This window comes from Podarcis gaigeae (genome assembly GCF_964106915.1).
Source record: "Podarcis gaigeae genome assembly, chromosome: 9".
In the NCBI taxonomy this organism is placed as follows: domain Eukaryota; kingdom Metazoa; phylum Chordata; class Lepidosauria; order Squamata; family Lacertidae; genus Podarcis; species Podarcis gaigeae.
In genome coordinates, this window is record NC_139685.1 from 5,785,892 (window position 1) to 5,808,589 (window position 22,698).

Here is a 22,698-nt window from a genome sequence, read left to right on the forward strand (position 1 = left end):
GATCACCAAGCCATTCATTCAGAAGCAGAAGTTGTTCATCAAGAGCCTGGGATGTTTTCTTAATTTCCTTCTATATGCCACCCTCACCTTCAAACTTTGCCTGAAGTCACAGTTCCTGGCACATGACATCACAACTAGTTGCTGTGGGAATTTATCACGCATGTGTGAGCCAGGAAGCCAGCTTGGAAACATCAAAGCACACAATGGAATAGAACACAGCTGCAGACAGAAGGAAAAGGAGCCCTTAGGAAGAATAAAGGCAAGCAAATCCCCGGCATCTTCTCCAGGGGCAATTGTGATTTTCCCATCTCAATGGCAGCATAGCATAGGGAACATCCGCCCAAGGAGCTCTGAGTTATTTGGTCACATTCAGCATAGACTTAAACTGGCGTATTCCAGACACTCCAACTTCCCAGGCAGACTTAGGAAATAGTAAGTGAAAGAGAGCAAAGAATCTCAAGGTGAACGTTCTCAGCACCCTCACTAAACTACAGTTATTTGGGGGGAAGGCCAATGGTATAAAACCAATCGCAATCACCTGCTCATCTTCCAATATGATTTATCCCATCATCTGCCACCAATTCCCTTCTGCATTCTACACAGATTCAATGTACAATGCATTCTACTGCATTCTACAATTGTACTCGGGGCAACTGGTCAGTTTCCATACGAAAGAATAAATGAACAAATGAGAAATAAAGAATGGCAATAACCATAAATCAGTGGGAGAACAATTCAACCTATTGGGGTATTCTGTAACTGACCTTAAGGTGACCATTCAAAGGAAGATTACAACATGAAACAGCTGAATTTCAATTCAGCAAAAAGTTCAGTGCTGTCACCATAGGAGCTAATATTTGAGGGGGCCAGCCCCCCCCCCCCAGTTGATGTGCATTGCCACAAAAATGGCGTGTGTCTGCTATGTCATGTCACCAATTCTGCAGGGTAGAGCTTACCTGCCTCCTTCCCAATATTTTATTCAAGTTGCCACCCCTGTATGACACGTGAGTTAAATAGAGACAAAGCCTTTCCATCATTTTCACCTCACTGCGCATGTTAATGAGCTGACCAATTCCAGGATAAATCTGCTGTCAATGTTCCTTTTGAATGGTTCTCTGTTAATATAATCATTTCAGTAATGCTGAGTAAATTATCACCAATCTGGTACAGCAAAAGATGTGCTTTTTAGCTCTTTAGATGTGCCTTTTTAGCTATTTAAGCTCTGATTATCACTTAAATGTTTTCTCTCGACTCCTTTATATCCCTCTCAACTGCTGATGACATGGGATTGAAACCAGGAAAGCTATGGCCATAACGAATTGCTTAGTCTTCAAGGTGACACAATACTCGCTTTGATATCTCTCTGGAAATGTTATGTTCCAAGATATACAGGAGTCTCAGGTGGCAGTTCATGTGCCTCTTTTGCTCTGCGTTTCTGCTGTGGGAAGGACAGCGAGTTTGCCACTGTAAGGTATGACAAGCCTCATTATGTGTCCTTGACGGGGCCAAAGTGAAGGAAATGCACATTCCCCAAAGCCTGCTGGGGATCAGAATGGTCAGGAAATGTACAAAATTCAGTCAACATGTGCACATTTTCCAAAGCCTGTTGGAGATTATGCAGTGCTGTAACTACGGGGGTGCTAGCCAGGCTCTTTGCCCCAGGTGAAGCCTCCAGAGGCTTCCCAGCCTGTATGTGTGTGGACTCAATTGCATGTGGGAGGGTGCCAGATTGGATCTTTAACCCTGTGAAATAAAGCCTAGTTTTGCCCTTGGACTATGTATACCGACTGGGAAATTTGCACAAGTCCCTCTTTGTAGAAGAATTAGGTGCACATTTTCCATTATGCCTGGTGAGTGTGCACAGTGGCAGGTAACTCCTCAGCTTCCGTTCCTCTTAATGTCTGCACTATTCCTGCAGCTGCATAATGAGTTAGAGATGTGTTCAAACTTTTCTTCGTCTTTCTCTGTAAGCATTGTAATAGCCTCTTAATTAAACTCTTTTTTAAAAAAATGTAAATATTGTGGATGAGATTATTATCAAATAGCTTGCTTATCTGTGCAACCTTCCTGCTCATTCACAGAATCTCAACTGGAAAATAGACAAGGAGGCAGCTGTTCCCCATTTTATGGGATGCCTTATTCTCGGTTTCTTGGCCTATGCACAGTAAATGATCACACGCACTTCATCTTTGTTGAGGAGAGAGAACACTCACCAGGAGCAGATGCGTTTTGTGACAGCACGAAACAGAGTCATAAAAGAAAAATGCTAGACTCCTGCTCAAAAGAGCTTACAATCTGAATGTTGACTGTTGGGGAGACAGCAAATGAAATGCAGGAAAGGGTAGCAAAGTGTTTTTCTTGTAAAGGATTCTTACATCGTAGATCTCCTTGTTAACTGCAACTGTTGTCTTATATGGTTGCCAAGGATTGAAGGAAGAGAACATGGGACTGGGACATGTGGAAGCAGGATTCCATAGCTAGGACTTTGTTACGATGGGTATTTTACATTTCTTATGCCTTAGGATCTTCAAAAACTGAAGCTGGGTATTGCAGTAGGGCATCATCTTGTAGGCCAATACTGGGGCTTCTGATGTCTCTGAACGCCCTTCTTTCCCCCTGCCTAGGGTTAATCTGAATTCCTGTTCAAGATGACCACATGGAAAGAGAGGCACTTCCTCTGTACAGACAAATATGTGTCATGGCCAGGGTTTTCTCCAAGACCCTACCATAAACTGGCAGTTGAAAGACCACCCCACACAGATGCCAAAATAAGTGTTAGCCACAAAATACGTTGCCCAGTGGAAGAGGATAGCGTATGGCACGTCTGGGGATACCATACATGGCTGGATGTAGGGCGGTTGCCAGCAATCTATCGCCCAAGACCGGATAAGCCTTTTGATAGCAACACATGGCGATGGATCACAGCTCCCAGGAAAGGATTCATGGCTGTGCCGCCAGTCCCACCTCCTTCGCAGTTGGATGGGAACACCTACATTAAGTTCATTGAAGGGGACGCGTTGTTTGTGGATCGGAGACATAAAGAGAGAGTTCTGACCCGAACAAAGAACGAAATGAAACGGTGTGATCAACTCAAACTGAGGAGTGAGTGCCGAGCTCCTCCTCTGGACGTTGAAGGAAATATTATGCCTCCAAAAGGTTTCATTCGGTAAGATATACTCCTCTCCTTAACACTTTGTTCTACCAACTGTTGCAGGTGCCCTTTAGATGAAGCCCCAACCACATGAGAGCAGCTTTTCCTCGACTGGATCCTACCTGGCTAGGTGCTGCGATAATACTATCATATGGGTGGGGGTGACTCTATGGGTCTTTTCCCACATAATTAGGAAGAGGTAAGGTATCCCTCCTCAGGTGGGATAGGCAAAACCACTATCCCTATGGGTAAAGGTAAAGGGACCCCTGACCATTAGGTCCAGTCGTGGCTGACTCTGGGGCTGCGGCACTCATCTCGCTTTACTGGCAGAGGGAATCGGCGTACAGCTTCCGGGTTATGTGGCCAGCATGACTAAGCCGCTTCTGGTGAACCAGAGCAGCGCATGGAAACGCCGTTTACCTTCCCGCCGGAGTGATACCTATTTATCTACTTGCACTTTGACGTGCTTTCGAACTGCTTGGTTGGCAGGAGCAGGGACTGAGAAATGGGAGCTTACCCCGTCACGGGGATTCGAACCACTGACCTTCTGATTGGCAAGTCCTAGGCTCTGTGGTTTAACTCACAGCACCACCCAGATAGGCAAAACCATCAGTTTCAGTTTTTCCCAATCTTAAATTCAATTTGCCACATTTCCACATCAGTTTACAATTTTAAAAAGATTTATTTTTTAAAAATTGTGAGTGATGCTGCCTTGGGCGAGGCAAGATGGTGAGCACAACGGCCACACCAAACTCCTAGGGACCACCAGAACCAACCAAGCTGCCTGGCTGGTCCCCGCGCTGCCATCACCGCCACCATCAAAGGGGAGTCCAAAACGACAAGCAAAGAGGCCACGCGGAGAGTTGAAGAAGAAGAAGAAGAAGAAGAAGAAGAGGAGGAGTTTGGATTTGATATCCTGCCTTTCACTCCCCTTCAGGAGTCTCAAAGCGGCTAACATTCTCCTTTCCCTTCCTCCCCCACAACAAACACTCTGTGAGGTGAGTGGGGCTGAGAGACTTCAGAGAAGTGTGACTGGCCCAAGGTCACCCAGCAGCTGCATGTGGAGGAGCGGAGACGCGAACCTGGTTCCCCAGATTATGAGACTACTGCTCTTAACCACTACACCACACTGGCTAAAAGATTAAAAAAAATTAAAAAATTTAAAAAATTTAAAAAATTAAAAAAATTTTAAAAATTTAAAAAATTCAATGCAAATTTCCATAGCATCCCCCCCCTTTTGTTATAATGATTTCTGACTTAATAGCTCACCCCACCCCCCGTGTGTAGACCCACCCTAGGTAGTTTTGGGCTTCCTTCTTTTTTGAGCTTCAATGCCCATTAGCAAAGTGAAATCATGCACTGTTTATACATTTCAAGTCCTCAAAATCTTCCACATAAGCATTATCATTTATGTTTCTTTCTTCATTATGTGCAGATACAAGCGCCTGCTTCCAAAGAAAAGCCCAGCCTCGCTTTGTGTCCAACTGCGGCCTGTCACACCTCCTTCTAGGGACTGCTGGGATCACCCTTGTCCAAACCTTCAGCCCCATTACCAGGAGGCAGCTGTCAAGTTTGCCCTGAAGAACAGCAGCCCCATCTACCCAGAGGTGGTAGAAAAATACCAGGAACTGGCTCTTTCTGGGAGTAAAATAAGACCATGTACACCTGTCACTGTCACTGAATAAATGGAAGGGGGTGAAGCCTGAAATTCACAGGGCTACTGAAGAGTTATGTTGGAAGTTCAAATCCTGCTATCAGTAAAACAATCTTTCTAAAATCTAAATGGAGGCAAAACAATTGTTTCATAATGATCACCATTGGCCAAAACAGGGGTGTGGGGGCTAATTTTTGTATTATACGTAGTGTCACATGTATGACAATTTACCTGCTAGACAGAACTGTATGTGGGTGTTCAGTGTAATGAGGTTCTGTATCTCAGGTTACAAATTTGATGTCCTGGATAACAAGGGCTGACCTTGAGAAGCTGAGAGCTGATAAAAGATTTCTCACTGCCAGGGTGACATTTTTTCTGTTTTCATGAAGGAGGGTCTCAGAGAAGGAGAGTATCCGTCGGAGGAAGAGGGGAGTTTCCATAGGGCTGGGAAGGTGATTCTACAGAAAGGACTTGTGTTGCCTTTACAAGGGAAAAGAAGCAGAGATAAGCAATGCAAGAGAAACACCACCCAGCCTTAGAATAGAGGGCAACTGTTTTGTGGCTTATAAAAAAAAATAAAAAAAATTAAGAAGCTGTATAAGCAGCAATCAGTTGTTACTGCCAACTTTTGCCTTGCTCTTTGCTGGTGTTCCTGTACATAGAACTGATTAGTGGGTTTACATTTTTCAGCCCAAGGACCACATTACTTTGATGCTAGCCTTCTAGGGCCACCCACACACTCTCTTACACAGAATTCCTAGAATTTCATAGATTTGGGGGGATGTCTTTTTTAGAGAAATGCCTTTTTTGTTTCTCATAGCCACAGCGGAGGCATGGCTATCTGTGATGAGCTCCTGCACATCTCTGTTAACATATGAAGATCTAACTGGTGGGACTTTTTTTTAAAAAAGGCAAAAGACTGCTCATTCCGACAATCCGAATACCGATCCAAACTAGACACATGAACAAACACATCTGTTTCCCCCTGGATCTTTTAAAATTACCTTTATTAAAGTTTTCAGCAGATAAAGTGACTGATGAGAAAGTAACAACAGCAACGGGGACCTTGAGACAAATGTGAAAAAGGCATTTCCTATTACGCTGACTTCAGTCAGCAGCTTCACTTGAAGATTCATGCTGCTACTCCAACCCCTTCATTCAGAGTCCTGGTTCTTAAGAGTGCTTAATTTGCACAAATGAGGGGTAGCAGAATGAGAAGCAGAGCTGTTCACTGTGTGAGTATACGTCATCAGCTCATAAGGTTTCTTGGGAAAAAGGTAGCACCTAGAAGAGGATCTAGCTGTGGGCATGAACTGAGAAGGGCTATTTAGCTACTCCTCTGGAAAGTAGAGTGTCTTGTGAATCAAATCTTTGACTGCAGAAACATCATCTCCAGCTATGAAAGAAAGAGAAAGAGAGATACATACTGATGAGAAGTACTGGACCCTTAGCAAGAATCCGTATGTGACTGGTTCTCCTATCAACATAATAACAATTAAAAAGGAATGTTGGAATTACCTCTTGTAATTCATATTCTGCCCTTCAGAAGTATGGCAGTGGTTTGTGGGAATCTCAGGCTGTATTCACAAGATTATCTTGCATCCAAGAGCTAGCTTTTTTGCAGCCAGCTGATCTAGAATTTATCTTGTGAACAGATTCAACCATTGATCTTTGCTGGACATCCAAATGCATGCTCAATCTATTCACAATATTGGTTCTATGATATGACAGCAAAAGATGGTCACTGTGTGCTCAGTAACAGTCTTGGCATCCATTTCTAAAAGCTTCATGGAAAATTGGTATTTCATAGATTGCTGCCCATGAAATCTGTGCACAGAGGCAACATTCTCTGAATAACCAGATGTTTGGAACAAAAAGCAGGGGAAAGCTATTTCTTCATGCCCTTCTTCATCAATTCCTAGAGGCATCTGGCTCACTGATATCACAAAAAGACTGCTGAGCTCCCAGCAAGGCAATTATTGTGCTCCATTTATTTCAGTTGCAGAGAAATGTTTTTAAGTGTACAGACAACACCTGTCCTCAGTTTAGACGAAAGAGGCGTTCCTGTTTTCAAGGGGACGAAACCTAGGAAGCCTTTTACAGAGTCAGACCAGTAATGTCTGCACTGACTGGCAGCAGCTCTCCAATGCTTCAGATAGTGGCCATTCCCAGTCCTACCTGGAGATGCCAGGGACTGAATTAGGGACATTCTGCGTGCAAAGCATGTTCTACCACAGTGCTATGGCTCTTCTCAAAATCCATGTCCATCTCTAGAACTTCTGAATCTGTACCTACACATAACACTCTGAGCCCAAGGCAGAATGGAGGATAGAGGAAGAGACATGTCTACAACAGATGAAGACAGGGACCAAAATTGGAATGAGGAAGCCTAATTAACCCTAATAGTCATTTTAGGGTGAATAGTGGAATATAACCCATATGTAGATGAATAGTGGAATATAACCCATATGTGAATAGTGGTGAATATGCCTTGGGTGAATAGTGGAATATAACCCATATGTAGATGGCTTAATATTCAACCAGGGAACTAATAATACATTCAGTCTGCTTTGCTAATTTAGCCCACTAAACTGGTTTTGAAAAATACTGAAATGTCTATAAACATCTGTAAACAGCAGGAGGGGGGAAGTTACTAATGCGTGTTTTAAATGCCTTGCATAAATATAATCATAGAATTTTGCAATTTTAGGGTACAATTCTGAATTTGCTGCTTATGGTTCTTTCCCCTTTCTTTCATCTCTTTCTGTCCTATTTATTACAAGGAACACTTTCACCATCTTCAAGTTATATGAGGCTTGGGACATACCCACACCCAGCTGGAGTAGGAGATCTTTGTATTCGGAGTTACTCTCTAGTATCTTCAGCAAACTGGTAGATTCCATTCTCTCCAACTGCACATCCCAATAGATGTAGATCTTTTGGTTGAAACTGACGTACACCAGGCAAGGGCTATTGCAGCCTCCTTTGCAGGCGTAGAGACCTAGAGAAGTGAAAGGAGCCATCAAAGGAGAGGGAACTCCAGAAGCGCATTAGTGAGATGAGGCTCCACCCAGCTAAGATCCAGCACTCTCCAAACCTTAAGATCTCTCTTTACTGAGTCAAACAATTCCCCATAATTCTCATAAGGAGGTTTGTGTGAGATGCAGTGAAGTGCATGTCTAAAAGCACTTCACAGATTTAAACCTCTACAATGCCTTAATATGTTGATTTCCATTAAAGTTAATGATTTAGTTCAGATTTACTACAATTTATTTTAAACCTTGCCACTGCACCACACTCCCTAATCAAGTCTTGAAGAGCAGACAGCAAAATGCCTGTGTTTGATGTGTAGAGTGTTCATAAACTTATTTAGCAGTGTTTCATTATTTGATTATTCTCCTTGTGAGTTGAAGTATCATATTATTTGGTTCCAGTTACAGATAGGTAGCCGTGTTGGTCTGCCATAGTCAAAACAAAAAATTCCTTCCAGTAGCACCTTAAAGACCAACTAAGTTAGTTCTTGGTATGAGCTTTCGTGTGCATGCACACTTCTTCAGATTCTGAAGAATTCAGGTTCTTCAGATTCAGGTTCTGAAGAAGTGTGCATGCACACGAAAGCTCATACCAAGAACTATATTATTTGGTGTCAGTCTGGCTGAAAAATGCCTTGCCAGCAATGTATTCACCTTGGCTCTGGCTTCATGGTAGATCTGCTGGGGATATAGAAGAGCCTTCTGCATACTCTAGCAGATCTAATTTGGAGCATCACTTCTTAAATAATGAAATCCTCTCCATCCCAACTTCCTTTCTTGTAACATGAATCCATTGCTTTGGGCCCTACCCTCTGGAGCACAAGAAAACAAGCTTGCCCATTTTTCATGGGACAGCCCCTTAGATATTTGAAGATGGCTATTCCTATCTCCTCTCAGTCTCCTCTTTTCCAGGCTAAACATGCCCAACTCCCTCAACTGTTCCTCCTTAGGCTTGGTTTCCAGACCCTGGATCATCTTGACTGCCTTCCTCTGCACACCTTCCAGCTTGTCAATAGCCTTCTTAAATTGTGGTGCCCAGAATTGGACACGGTATTCCAGGTGTGGTCTGACCAAGGCAGAATAGAGTGGGACCATTACCTCCCTTGATCTGGACACTACACTTAATTTGATGCAGCCTAGAATAGCATTAGATTTTTTTGCTGCTGTATCACATGGATGACTCTTGTTAAGCTTGTGGTCTACTAAGACCTCTAGATAAATTCCCTTCCTTTCATCTATAGCAGTCTTTCCCAACCTTAGGTCCTGAGACCTTGCTAGACTACAGTTTCTGTCATCCCTGACCCTTGGCCAGGCTAAATGGAGCAGTCTAACAACTACAAGAAGAAAAAGAGTACAAAGGGAAAAGCCTCACAGGACAAATTAGGATGCTCTGCCAGGCCTAATGGGCACATAGATGGAAGTTTGCATCCATCTAGCCCATAACTGTCTATTTTCACTGGCAGTAGCTCTCAAAGGTCATGGAAAGTGTCTTTTCAGTCCTCCTAACTCTGGAGATCCTTTTTAACAAGGAATACGAGAGGCTGAACTAGGGAGAGTGCTGCTGAGCTCCTGTAGTGGGCTCCCCATAGGTATCTGGTTGGCCACTGAGAGAAGCCAGTGCTGGATTAGATAGGCTTTTAGTCTGATCCAAAAGGGCTCTTCTTATGTTCTTATGAAAGCTGGATGTGAAACTCTATCACTGAGCTACGTCTATCTGACTGAAAGTAGAAGAGTCCAGCAGAAAGCTTTTCTCATGAACATACGAAGCTGCCTAATACCGAGTCAGGCTATGGATTCATCTAACCCAGGAATGTCTACTCTACCTTGCAGTGACTCCCCAAAGTCTTAGTGGTTTTTCCAAGTCCTACTACCTGAGACTCCTTCACTGGAGATGATAGGGAATGAAGCTGGGACCTTCTGTAAGAAAAAAGTGCTCTACCAATGAGGTAGGAACACTTTATCACATATGATAATCAGTTATTTCCCACGCCTGTGGATCTGCTGATAGGAAAGCAGCTCACCTGCACAGAAGGCACTCACATTTTCATCTACTTGGAACCTAGCCACAGTGCGGCCGTGGTCTATGATATACGTCTGTCCATCCCAAGCGCAGGCAATCACCTCCTCATGGCCATTTCCCTAAGGGTTCAAAATTTTCTGATTAGCAGAAGTTCCCTGTGGTAGGTAGAAATGCCATCAACCTCTGTGAGCAATGCTCATACATGTTTTCATCTGGCCCCAGCTTGTCACTAACATTAGATAAAGGAGGTTGATGCAACAAGACAAGAAACTAGCCTAATGAATATAGCCAGTCTAGATTCCTGGTTTTTTTTTTATATATTAGGCTTATATACCGCCCTTCATCATAAGATCTCAGGGTTGTTCATGAGATAAAAAAAGATTCCTAAAGGATATAGTGGCCGCAAAACATTATGGGGAGTGGAAATAGAACAGTCAACTTTATAGCTCCCTGGGTCAACACCAGATATTCATGCAACCAGCTCTTTTGCTGGCTAAAGTTTACAGGAGCCCAAGGAATGGATTCAGAAGTACACTGTGTTGTTAACAGTGTTAAAACTAAGTAACTCAGCTTGTTCAGTGAGTGTATGAGTCATTCCTTGGAGCTTTATGAAGATGCTCTGAACTTTCTGAAGGAAAAGTGGTACGTAAGAGTCATAAACAAATGAATATAGAATCTCAGTTTAGACATTCGACTTCTCATAAGCCATCAGAATAACAGAAATCTCTGTTTCCTGTAAGCGTTACTTGTTCAGACAAGTTCTCCAGGTACAAGTTGCTAAAATACCTCCTTTCAACCTTCCTTTGCACCATCTTGTTTAGCACAATACAACTGCCTCTGATGCTCATTCACCTAATAACAATCTTGCTTCCCCACCCAATTACTGGGGCATCAGTTCCTTCTCCCCTGAATCTAGCAAGAAAAATGAAGTGGGAGCCAGAAAGCTGGCAGCTGAGTGGGTCCTGTTTGCAACAAATCTCACCTCTGGGGTTAAAATTATGAAATCGGGGAAAATTTAAAAGGGGGAGGGCTTAGATCTAGACATGAGCACAGGGGCACAGGATAGTAAGTCAGAGAGGCCAAAACACCACAAGTCAAAACAAAACTGTCAAAGACACTTGAAGAGAAAGACTATATACATGTGTTTAATGCTAGAAGGCAGTGGAAGACAGGAGTGCCTGGCGTGCTCTGGTCCATGGGGTCACCAAGAGTCGGACACGACTAAACGACTAAACAACAACAATGCTAGAAGCCTCTGAGCCAAGATGGGAGAACTGGGGTGCTTGGTCTTTGGGGACAGCAATGATATAGTGGGCATAAAACAAACCTGGTGGAACAAAGAGAACCAGTGGGACAGAGTTATTTCTCTGGATATAAACTTTATAGGAAAGACATGGAAAGACGTACCAGAGGTGATGTCACTCTGCATGTCAAAGAGGGCATTGAGTCCACAAGCTAGAAATCCCACAACAGGCAGACCCCTCCACAGGTGTGATATTGGGCCCAAAAAATAATTTAATACTGAAGACATTCTGTTGTTGCCCTGATCAAATTGCTCAAGGACATCTTGAGAGGAAGAATGAATGCAAGGAAGCATCCAAAAGAGGAATTGTAGTAATGGATGACTTTCGCTACTCTCACATAGACATATGAGTTCCAGTCATGAAAAAGAGGTACATTTATTAGATACCCTAAGTGATTGTGTCATAGAATCAACCAGAGGTGCAGCAACCCTGAACTTAAATCTTGAGTGGTGCCCAGGAATCTGTGTGAGTTGTAGGTGATGTCAAACAAACTGGGATTAGTAAAGCAAAGGAAGTCAAATCACTACAAAATGTGCAAAATGATTCATGCAGTACAAAAAGATATTAATTTCATAGTACCACTTATGGGCCTCATCTAGTGGTGATGAAGAGGATGGACCAAGTCCCATAGGAGGAAAAGTTGCAGCATTTGGGACTTTTTAGTTTAGAGAAAAGACAAGTAAGAGGTGACATGATAGAGGCTTATAAAATTATGAACAGCAGTAGATAAAGTAGATAAAGTTTTTCTCTCTCATCACACTAGAACCAGTGGACATATAATGAAGTTCAATACTGAAAGATTTAGCATAAATAAAAGAAAGTACTTCTTCACACAGTTCATAGTTAAAGTATGAAACTCTCTCCCACAGGATGCAATGGCTTTAAAAAAGGATTAGACAAATCATGAAGGAGGTCTATCAATGGCTACTAGTCATGATGGAGGCAGTGCTCAGTCCAACAGTCAGAGGCAGCAGTGCTTCTGAATCCCAGTTGCTGGAAACCACAAGAGGGGAGGGTCCTCTTGTGCTCAGGTCCTGCTTGCAGGTGTCCCCCTGTGAGAACAGGGTGTTGGAGCAGAGGGGACATTGACCTAATCAAATAAGCTCTTCCTACATTGGCAGGGGTGGTGGCAATCTCTCCTCCAAAGGAGGTATGCCAATAGTGTGAACCTGGAGAATTGGTCTGACTTTGTACTACTAAAAGCAAATGACCTGGTTATTGCAGGCTAGAACAGAACTCACAGTAACATCCAGTTTTTCTAGAGCAAAAAGTTGGTGGTCAACCTGCACTGACCACAGTAGCTTGTCAGCTCCCTCCATCAGTTTCAGTGTCCCTACAGGGGAAAGAGAAAGTTAAACGAGTTCTAAACTAGAATAAGACAACCATTTTCTTCCATCCCTATGCTGTGCCACAGAGTTTATGTCAGAAACATTATTTTGGGTGCAGCAGATTCCCATTCCGGTGTCTTTCATTATATTTGGCTTGACATGCACTTGATTTCATGTTTAGTACTCTGTGACTGGGGAAGCCTGTTTTGACTTCCTTTTCATAGACAGATTATTACTTAAGTTCAAGCTGTGGGTTGCTCCAGACATTATAAGTGACAGCAATGAGGAAGAGGCATTAAGGTGGTTTGCCTTGGAGATCATTATGATTTACTCAAATGGATTTACTCAAAGTCTCAAATGGATGTTCTCCCCCCCCCCCCCCATACGGCTGGTGGCCTTGTTGGGCCTCTGTCTCTCTCTGAAAAACCTGGGCACCCTCACCCAAAACGCAGAAATCATTCATCTATAAAGGCAAGGAAACAGTTGGGTAAAAGGCTAGAGCACAGGTTGTAGAAGACTTGTGATGCCTTCAACCAATCACAGGTGTTGAGCTCATGACAGAACACCTATTCTATACAAAGTGTACTTCTGCACAATGTCAGCCAGCTTTCCAAAGCGATGAGTGGCCTTTTATAATCTGGCCCAGGTGAGCCTTCAATAGATCACTGTGGCAAATCTGCAATACATTTTTCTGATAAGAACACTCACATCCATTCTGATTTAGATACCACAACTATAGCAGTCTATGAGGGACATGCCTTGGGTCTGCCTCCTTGTGATCTAACAACCCGTGGGGGATGGCGAGCAGATCAGCTAATCATGAGAGAAAGAGGGTGGAATTTAAGTTGAAAGCTGACAGTTAACAGTCTGATAGCGATGGGTAAGGGCTGTCTCAGAGAGGGGAGCCAGGGATTGTCTGTGGGTTAGACAAGGACCTAGGTTAAACTAGGGACTTTCTGTCTGAGCAATTAAGATAGTGGCTATCTGTTAGAGTGAACAGATTGTGAAGTGGCTGTCAGTCAGTTAGGGACTGCCTAGAGAGATAAGGTTCAGTCTACCTGAGGGGAAGATCAGGAGGGGGTGAAGTGTTAAGATAATCATTAAGCATCACTGTTGAGAATGCCCAAGCTACTACTTCTGTGAGTATAAAGAAATGAAGTTCCTCAGTTTCACAGTTGCTTAGACCGCAAGATCTACCTACAGTTGCAACTGCAAGGCCAGCTACGCCTAGCCTGGTCTGAGCTTGATCAAGGGTCAATAAGAAACTGTCCTGTAGCCGAGAAGAAAAATACCTGACTTAAGCATGCTTTGTCCATGCGCTTTCCTAGCCAATAGTGATGTAAGAGATCACACATTTCTGTGGTTTGTGTGTTTGCTACAATTGTATAAGAGTTTTGTGCATCCTTTGCTTAGAAATAAACTTTTCTACCTTTCTACCCTTTGTCCCTCGTCATTGGCCGGGGAGGGACAGCGTTTTGGACTTTTGTTCCTATAACAACACCTGTTATGCCACCTGCGTTTGCCTCTGGCCCCGAGATTACTGATGAGGCAATGCAGCTTTCAGGCTGAAAAAGGTTCCTCACCCCTGACCTAGAATGAGGCAATAATGGTACATAGGCATTGCCTTTTATTTCCAGAGCGTTCTTCAGTTGCCTCAAGACTGTATCCACTCTCTTTCCTTCATCTTCAAGCAGGGTAACTGTGACATGTGAATGATGAAACAATTGAAGCAAATTGACTTCAACCTTCCTTAGTAAAATAGCTGTTATTTCAAAGTAACAGTGAGCCAAGACGACAGTTTTCAAAATGCACACAATAGAATCATTCTAAGCAGTATGGCATGTGCAAGACAGCTTTGACAAAGTAAATTAAAACGCTAAATAGAAATTAAATGCTGTCTTCCAAACTGAGATGTTAAGTTTTTCAGTCTATATACCTTCTAATATTCCTGGATGTGATGGTTGCACTAGAGCATGGGTAGGCAAACTAAGGCCCGGGGGCCGGATCTGGCCCAATCGCCTTCTAAATCCAGCCCACGGATGGTCTGGGAATCAGCATGTTTTCACATGAGTAGAATGTGCGTTTTTATGTAAAATGCATCTCTGGGTTATTTGTGGGGCATAGGAATTTGTTTATTATTATTATTATTATTATTTAAAAAATATAGTCTGGCCCCCCACCAGGTTTAAGGGACAGTGGACCAGCCTCCTGCTGAAAAAGTTTGCTGACCCCTGCACTAGAGGAAATATTTCTAAGGGCTCCTTCAGACAACCTATTTATTTGGCTTTCACTCTGATTTGCTTGCATGAAGCTTATACAGTGGTCAGAATATCTCCAGTCTTTACTGAATGTTTGTTCCAATTTGTTTATGGGGTGCTTGCACAACAATGAGAAATCATTCTGTTTTGTTTGTGGGGTGTTTACATGTCTTCTTATTAATCATTTGTTTATTCCACACTTTCCAATGCATTTCTCCACCACTTGCCTGTTCTTTTTAATGAATTTGTTGCATTAGGGCAACAGAGCCCTTTAACCTACTTTAATTCTGCAAATTAAGATTTCTGGCATGTACTTGAATCTCTCCTGCAAAATAGTGATAATCTGGAAGTACCATAAGTAGTCTCCAGAATTAAAATGTTTTGAAACTGTTTCTGTTTTGGGGTTGATTGCTAATTTGCAGTTTCTTAACCATGAAAGCTATTTCAGCTCAGGTCCCAAATCCTTTGTAGAGACTCCTTTCCAGGAAACCAAGAGGGCTTACCATCCAAGGTGCAGAGTGCAAACAGACCTGAGCCAGCATGCTTCTTGGAAGTCCCTGCAAAGACAGAACCCAAGTTGGGAAAGCAGCAGAGCCAAACCTTCGAGTGCAGCATTTTGTTTCGATTACTGCCTCTCTAAGTGTTTTCATCCCTCAAAATTACAAAGCAGAAAACGTGTGACAGAACTCTTGTATTTTTACTGAGTCAAAAGCCTGGAAAATCCTCCCCTCCACCCCATCTCTGAGGAAACAGGAGCCTCTTTCTACCCACCCTTATGGAAACTAATGGAGGAAGGTGCTCCATTAGTTGTTTAGATTGAGTAAAAGATGTGGTGGAAGCAAAATATTGTAAGTGAAGTGCTCTGAACATTCCAAGAGTGCTATGTAAATTTTAAGACAGCCTCACTACAATCCGTTTTCACCCTGTGACATGCTGACTTCGCTGGGCCAAAGCTGAGAGGAGAAGGAGGACAGCTAGTCACAGGAGGAATGAGGCTGCAACTGTGCAGGGGTTAGAATGAGAATCCAGTAGAACAAAAGTATGTCTGTGTGAGAGCAGGTTTGGATAGAGGAACAGCAGCTGCACAGAAAAGTTCTAGGTGAGCAACCTGCCTTAGGTGCAAAGATGGAACCTAACTAGACCATGCAGCCTTGAACTCTTCTCCACACAAATCCACTCTATTTCCTCATTTTTACCAAGGCCAGAATTTCTTCCACTTACCTCTGCCAATGCTGCCAATGAGGTGAGTGGAAACATTCTTGTTGTGAATTCTACCTGATGTCTGATGGAGAATGACATCCCGAACTGGGGCTTCCCTAGAAGAAAGCAAAGCCTGAAGGGATATCTGGTTGTGATAGCAGTAACATCTTGGAGTCTCTTACTCTTAACTAGATTTGATGTTGTTAAGTGACTCTTGTCAAAATGTGGGTCTCCTGCATATCTGTAAAGGGGTAGTTGGGTAAACAGAAATAACATTTAAAGTGGATGAGTGGCAAGTCTTAGCAGAGACACAGAATTCTTTCCCTGGGTTACAGGCATGATAACCTTCTTTCTACCAAATCCCCAAAATATGTTAGGTTAGCAAACTTTTGTGTTGATGTTCATCTATCACTGAGCTTTGAAAAAGCATTGAGAATAAGCAGCTCCAAGCTTCCCTCTACTTGTTCACTGCATCAGCAGGTGAAGACCCCTAAAACATTATGCCACCTGTTCTGATGCTTATATCTTTGTAAACCCAAGGTACTAATGGAGCTTGTGGATGTAATCTCAAAGTCTCTGTCTATAATCTCTGAGAATTCTTGGAGAACTGGTGGCATCCCTGCAGACTGGAAGCAGGCAAATGTTGTCCCCTTCTTTAAAAAGGGGGGAAAAAGAAGACCCAGATAACTACCAACCAGTCAGCCTGACATTGAGACCAGGAAAGGTCCTAGAACAGATAATTAAACAGTCTGTGAGCACTTAGAAAAGGATGCTGTGATTACTAAGACCCAAAATGGGTTTCTCAAAAACAAGTTATGTCAGATGAATCTCCTTTCTTTTCTTTTTTTTTTGATAGAGTTACAAGCTTGGTGGATCCGAAGAATGCTGTGGATTTAGAGTATCTTGATTTCAGTAAGGCTTTTGACAAAGTCCCCCATGATCTTCTTGCGAAGAAGCTGGTAAAATGTGGTTAGACGAAGTAACTGTTAGGTGGATTTGTAGCTAGTTGACTGACCAAACCCAATGAGTGCTCACAAATGGTTCCTCATCATCCTGGAATGAAAGGAAATTGTTACAGTGGTACCTCAGGTTAAGTTCTTAATTCGTTCCGGAGGTCCGTTCTTAACCTGAAACTGTTCTTAACCTGAAGCACCACTTTAACTAATGGGGCCTCCTGCTGCTGCCACCGCATGATTTCTGTTCTCATCCTGAAGCAAAGTTCTTAACCTGAGGTACTATTTCTAGGTTAGCAGAGTCTGTAACCTGAAGTGTATGTAACCTGAAGCGTATGTAACCCAAGGTACCACTGTATTGTGAATTTCTTATTCCCAGTCTCCTGGAGGACAGCCTCAACACTGGGATGCCTCCTCTCCTCTGACTGGACAGGCAGGGTCACATGTAGATCCTTGTTAGGAGAATTGTCATCTTCCACTCTCCAGACTGGCTGGCCAAGCAGGAATAAAACACCTCCCCGTTCATTGCCATTGCCACAGAAATGCTCCTTCTGGAACCCCACGCTGCCTGGTGTTTCCTGCGAAGATTCACTTGTAACCTCGTGGCTCCATGGAATGAAGATGGACATGAATAATGTTGGAGGCACAGTACCTTGCTCCCTGGGTAACCTCACCTCCCGGTATTCCATAAGGAGATACGGTCCTGTATATGTCTCTCCTGGCGTGGTGGGTGCTGTCAGTAGCTATGCCAGTAATTATGGCCAAGGGATGTCTGTTTGGGCCTAGCATTGCCTGCTATTTTATTCCTTCCGCTTCCAAAATTCTTGCACCCGGGTCCCATGCTTAAATTTAAAACACAGCAATGCAGTGGTGCCTCGCAAGACGAAATTAATCCGTTCCGCGAGTCTCTTCGTCTTGCGGTTTTTTCGTCTTGCGAAGCACCCCTATTAGCGGCTTAGCGGCTATTAGCGGCTTAGAAAAAGGGGGGAAACTTGCAAGACTCGCAAGAAAAAGGGGAGAAACTCGCAAGAAAATGTCTAGCGAAGCAAGCCCATAGGGAAATTCATCTTGCGAAGCACCTCAAAAGACGGAAAGCTCTTTTGTCTAGCGAGTTTTTCGTCTTGCGAGGCATTCGTCTTGCGGGGCACCACTGTTTGGAAAGTTTCTTTAGTTTGGCAAACACTCATAAATAGTGAAACAGGGGAATCCCCACAAGTAGATTTTTCTATCAAACGTCTAACTGACTGAATAATACATAGCCATATAGTCATGATTTTGATGGCAAAAAAATGTTCAGGCTTTGTAACAGAACACTAAATAAACCCAAGGAGGCATTCAGCCAAATAGTTCTGTTAGCTCAAGCATTATTATGTTTTGCGCTACACAACTTCCCGCCCCTCCTCTCTCTGCATGCCTTCCACAATCTGTTCCAGAAAGTTGGGAGGGAATCCAGACATAATTGAGGGGAATTGTGGGGAGAGCAGGGGAGAGGAAGTTCCCCTGTGCAGTCCAAAGTCCATTAGCAAAACTGTTTAGCGGGATGCTGCTCCAAGCCATTTTAATCATGAAACTGTTCCTGAAGCTCCATAATATAAATAGGGATGGTTAGACTGTCTTGCTCTGCCCCACTGGATTCCAGTAGTCTCACCTGCTAGCTGCTGAACTGTCTATCCTCTCTGTCGGAGACTGCTGCTCTGCTTTCCAAGTACACAGTAAGACTGCATAACCACACCCAGGCTGGGACACCATCATCTCAGGAGAACAGTCTGAACCTGGATTTACAGATAGACTATCCACCTATTTTAGCCAAGAGAGAGAAAATGGAACCCAAGTAACTGGTTAAACCACCACTTGCCTTTGCTGAATGAGCTGACTACCATGCATTTAAACATGTCACTGTCTCCCCTATTCCCAAAAAAAGCCACCCCTTAACCCATCTTTCTTCTCCAAGTATCACTCCATTTCCCTTCTTGCTACCTTTCAGCTCCCAACTCCTGTAGCATGCTACTCACACCTGCTCTCTCAACTCTCTCTCCTCCAGTCCTGTCCAGTCTGGTTTCTACTCTCTCCACAGCACTGGACCAAGGAGGTAATGAATGCTTTTCCAAAATAATGGTCCCAAGGTGTCTGAAAGAGGCAGGAGCCCATTCCTTAAGAAACCCTCATTGGATCCTAAAGACTTGAACTACAGGCCAATTGTAAATGGCCCCTTCCTGGGCAAAGGCACTCTTGGATGAAACTGATTTTCAGAAACCTACCTGTCCCTCCAGCAACCACTTTTTGAGTAGCACCAACTGTCCTGTGATATTCTCTGAACTCTCAGATGTGTCTTCCCAGCGAAAGGCTCGCACCACACGGTCTGTATATCCCACCACCAATTCACTCTTTCCATCTCCATCTGCAGAAAGCAAAATACAGCTTAAGGCTTGTGTGTTGGCAGAATGCCGCAATGTGCATAAGTGGATAAGGTGGGTGGGGTGGAAAAAGACAGAGAAAATAAAAAGTGGGAGTGGAAGATGAGATCCTGTTGTTTTCTCCTTTGGTACCTTTTAAAGGGTAGACACCAACAACTCACCAGTAGGTGGATAGCTCTCACTCTGCTGCTGAATACCAACCACTTTCATGAAATCTGCTCCTTAAATCTTACAGGCCTAAACCATAGCATCTTAGCTATCTATGATTTACTCATAAATGAGCTGAATGACAGTTTAAAACACTGGGGAGCCACAGTGGAACTTTTCTAGTTTTAAGGGATGGTTTGATCATGAGTGCAACACTGGGGGGGGGGGGAGCAGCCCTCACTGCCAAGTTCAACTAAAAATAAAATATATTTCCTTAAAAACCCCTAGTACAAGTGCTTAATTTGCATTATTATTTCTGGTGGCTGAGATTTGGTCTTATATTTGTTCTTTCTCTGTCTCAAGCTGCAGAAGAACACTCACGGCTTCAGAAAGACAGAGAAGTTCTTTGGGGGTTTTTCTTCTTCTTCTTCTGCTTCCTCATTGGCTTGTGTCACTTTTCCCACCCACTCACACTGAATTTCCTATGCTCTATGAAGCCCTTGTACTGCATGTTGCCATTGCTCACCAATGTCACTAATCAGCATAACTTTGGTGTTGGCAGGAATGTGCTGCTTGAACCCAAGCTTCTGGTCTTCTGCTGTTGGGAGTTCATGGTGGCCTGAGGCATCAAGGTGCTTGGTGGACGGAGTGAGATCGAAGAGATGAAACCACCCTTCAGCACTCACAGCAACAACCACATTCTGACAGAGAAATGTATGGATAAATAAGAGGTGGTAAGAAAGAGAGGGTAGCATGAGCAATGAGGCAACTGACACTCATACCGATAAGCTCCATGCATTAAAAAAGTATTGGGCAACCCCATAGGCAGTGACGGAGAACAAATTTATTAATGATTTTTAATGACACCCCATAACTGGAGTTCTCTGGACTGCTTACAATAAAAATGTTAAAATGCAATCAAAAAATAAAAAGGCAACATCAAATTAGGCGGCAGAGAAACAGCAAGACCTAATCCTGGACAGGCTTTAAGGTTCAACCTTCCAGGTAACAGTGCTTATTTATGTATTCATTCATAGGCATTAACATACCACTTAATATTTTAAGTATCTCCAAGAAGTGTACAGTCTAAAAATAACAAAAACACAACCTAGAACCAGTAAAACAGCAATATAAAGACACAAAATGAAAACATATAAAACAGTCAATATTAAAGCGGAAAATATTTATTGCATATTTACTATATGCAATTCCCTTCCAATTTTATCAGTGACACAGCATGTATAGAATTTAGTAGTCTCTTGTTTCATAAATCATTTATAATCTGCCCTTAAAAGCACAGGGCTGCTCATCCTGCTCCAACACGCTCAGTCATCCAAAGCTCTCCTGCTCCCGCACTACCACCCCAACCTTTCTTCCTTATGCCTCAAACTGCCTCACCTCTCACTTCCTCCAAGTTCCCCCTCTAACCACTGGAACACCTTCCTCATCCCCATTCCCTACTTCAATTAATTTAACTGACATAATTGCCTTTTCCCCTTTTTCTACCCTGCCTACATTTCTCCCTGCTTTCTGGGCCAACTCCTTTGTGTCTATTTTCTAAATTATAAGACCCTCAAGAAAGGCACTCATCTTCTAAAGTGCCTTGTTATTTATATAATGCCGTATCTGCTGTGGCTGCTCCCAGACCTTGGAAATCCCTCCCTAGAGAAGTTAATTGACTCCCTCCTTGTTGGCCTTCAACCGAAGGCCAACTGAAGACCTTCTTATTCCAACAGCCTTCTGAGAACTGTTGTGAGTAGCTGGATATTGGAAGGAGCTAATCCCTTTCATGAGAATAAATCACCCTTTGGGTGAGGTAATCATAGATGCAAGGTCAAATGAGCCAGTTGCTGTAGTAACGGCTCAGAGCCCTGACTTTATCTGTGACTGATGTATGTCATCTAGTTGTACTGTTCAGTCTGTCTTGTTTAGTGGGTGTGGGTTAGAGCAACAGTGATATTCTATATCTGTATGTATCAGTAAATATCTGTATCTGAAAAGCCTCCAACTTTTCCATGTATAGCTTTGTCCAGAGCTATTTGCTGAACATATTACCGTATTTTTCGCTCTATAGAACGCACCGGGCCATAGGACACACCTTTTTTTAGAGGGGGAGAACAAGAAAAAAAAATTCTTCCCCTCTCTGCTCAGCGCCCTTTCAGCAAAGCGGCAGGAGAAAGGGAGCCCCTTCCATTTCTCCTCCTGCTTGGCTGAAGGGGCGCTGCGCAGCTCTCCCTCTCTGCTGAAGCCAGGAGAGTCTGGCTATCCCTGAAGCCTGTGGAGCGCAGCATGAGTTCCCGCTGTGCTCCGCAGGCTTCGGGTTCCTTTTGCTCAAGCCAAGAGAGCAAGACTCTCCCGGTTTCAGCGAAAGGAACCCGAAGCCTGCGGAGCGCGAAGGGAGAGCTCCCTCAGCGCTTTGCTATTGCTGAAGCCAAGGAGCCTGCATTCACTCCATAGGACGCACACACATTTCCCTTTAATTTTTGGAGGAGAAAGAGTGCGTCCTATAGAGCGAAAAATACGGTACTTCTACAATAGTAAAAGATTTGAACCTTACTCTGTTTTTGTGTGGTGACTGGTACTGTGAACACTTCCACTGTGCGTGTATCTTATATCAAATTCCCAACAGAGCTGGTTGTTTTTAATGAAGAGGTTGTTGCTGCACTGTTCTTATTGTAATTATGTTTTTAACAAATCTCATGGCTGTCTGTGTGTGTGTGTGTGTGTTTTAATGGTTGGGATTTTTCTTTGCTTTTAGCTGTTCTTATTTTCTGTAAGTCACCTTGAGTCCCTGGGGAAAAGGTGGGCTATAAATTAATTATCATCAATATGATAATATGATCACCTTGAGTCCCTGTCAGGGAAAAAGGTGGGCTATAAATTAATTATCATCAATATGCAACCCTTATTTCAGTCTAAGGTTCAGCATTGTTACGGGGAAGTAATTCCCAATACTGTATTTCTATGGAAATGTACATAAGATTTCAGTGTTTATTCACAACAGTATGAAATATATCACTTTTCTTGCCATTTGACAGAGGCCGACTTGTTCAATGTTTGAGCCCAATGTTGTGGAACTCATTATCCTTCTTCTCTCCAAGAATTTCAGGAAGAGTTTGAGGTTATCTAGTAGCATATCAACAAATAAATAGCACATAAATACAAGCTGTGAATATTTTTTTACCTTTCCTTTATTACATACATCCCCAACACCAACACAAGTAAGCTGGAAGAAAG

The 22,698-nt window shown here is 43.2% G+C and overlaps 2 protein-coding genes across 10 annotated transcripts in view; one reads left to right on the plus strand and one right to left on the minus strand.

The window, feature by feature from the left end:
- The first annotated feature begins 131 nt into the window (after positions 1-131).
- TEX52 (testis expressed 52) lies at positions 132-4,863 on the plus strand. 5 transcript variants are annotated; one of them, XM_083698461.1, is made up of 4 exons: positions 138-259; positions 1,299-1,471; positions 2,625-3,166; positions 4,587-4,863. In XM_083698461.1, exons 3-4 carry the CDS (start codon positions 2,649-2,651, stop codon positions 4,834-4,836), a joined length of 768 nt encoding a protein of 255 aa, XP_083554587.1. In that variant the 5' UTR covers positions 138-259; positions 1,299-1,471; positions 2,625-2,648; the 3' UTR covers positions 4,837-4,863. The 5 variants fall into 5 exon arrangements, with proteins under 5 accessions (XP_083554588.1, XP_083554587.1, XP_083554589.1 ...); XM_083698463.1 differs by lacking the exon at positions 138-259 and adding an exon at positions 273-461 and having other exon boundaries at positions 1,299-1,335; XM_083698460.1 differs by lacking the exon at positions 138-259 and adding an exon at positions 274-461.
- A 932-nt stretch (positions 4,864-5,795) lies between these two features.
- Positions 5,796-22,698, minus strand: part of ITFG2 (integrin alpha FG-GAP repeat containing 2) — a 21,297-nt gene continuing 4,394 nt past the window's right edge. For 4 of the 5 annotated variants that reach the window (XM_083698371.1, XM_083698372.1, XM_083698374.1 and 1 more), the window contains exons 3-12: positions 22,646-22,687; positions 19,988-20,162; positions 19,159-19,298; positions 18,549-18,697; positions 15,969-16,063; positions 15,251-15,304; positions 12,403-12,494; positions 9,859-9,976; positions 7,633-7,806; positions 5,796-6,201 (exon numbers count right to left, since the gene is read on the minus strand). In XM_083698371.1, coding sequence (XP_083554497.1) covers positions 6,137-6,201; positions 7,633-7,806; positions 9,859-9,976; positions 12,403-12,494; positions 15,251-15,304; positions 15,969-16,063; positions 18,549-18,697; positions 19,159-19,298; positions 19,988-20,162; positions 22,646-22,687 — 1,104 coding nt within the window. In that variant the 3' untranslated portion in view covers positions 5,796-6,136. The remainder of the gene's footprint in view (positions 6,202-7,632; positions 7,807-9,858; positions 9,977-12,402; positions 12,495-15,250; positions 15,305-15,968; positions 16,064-18,548; positions 18,698-19,158; positions 19,299-19,987; positions 20,163-22,645; positions 22,688-22,698) is intronic. The other variant, XR_014555147.1, reaches the window with a different exon arrangement.

What these genes read in the sequence shown, in the direction of transcription:
- TEX52 (XM_083698462.1), top strand. Translation starts at nt 2,649, where the DNA reads ATGACCACATGGAAAGAGAGGCACTTCCTCTGTACAGACAAATATGTG. An exon ending in CCTCCAAAAGGTTTCATTCG is followed by an intron (nt 3,167 to 4,586) that starts GTAAGATATACT and finishes CATTATGTGCAG; the next exon opens with ATACAAGCGCCTGCTTCCAA.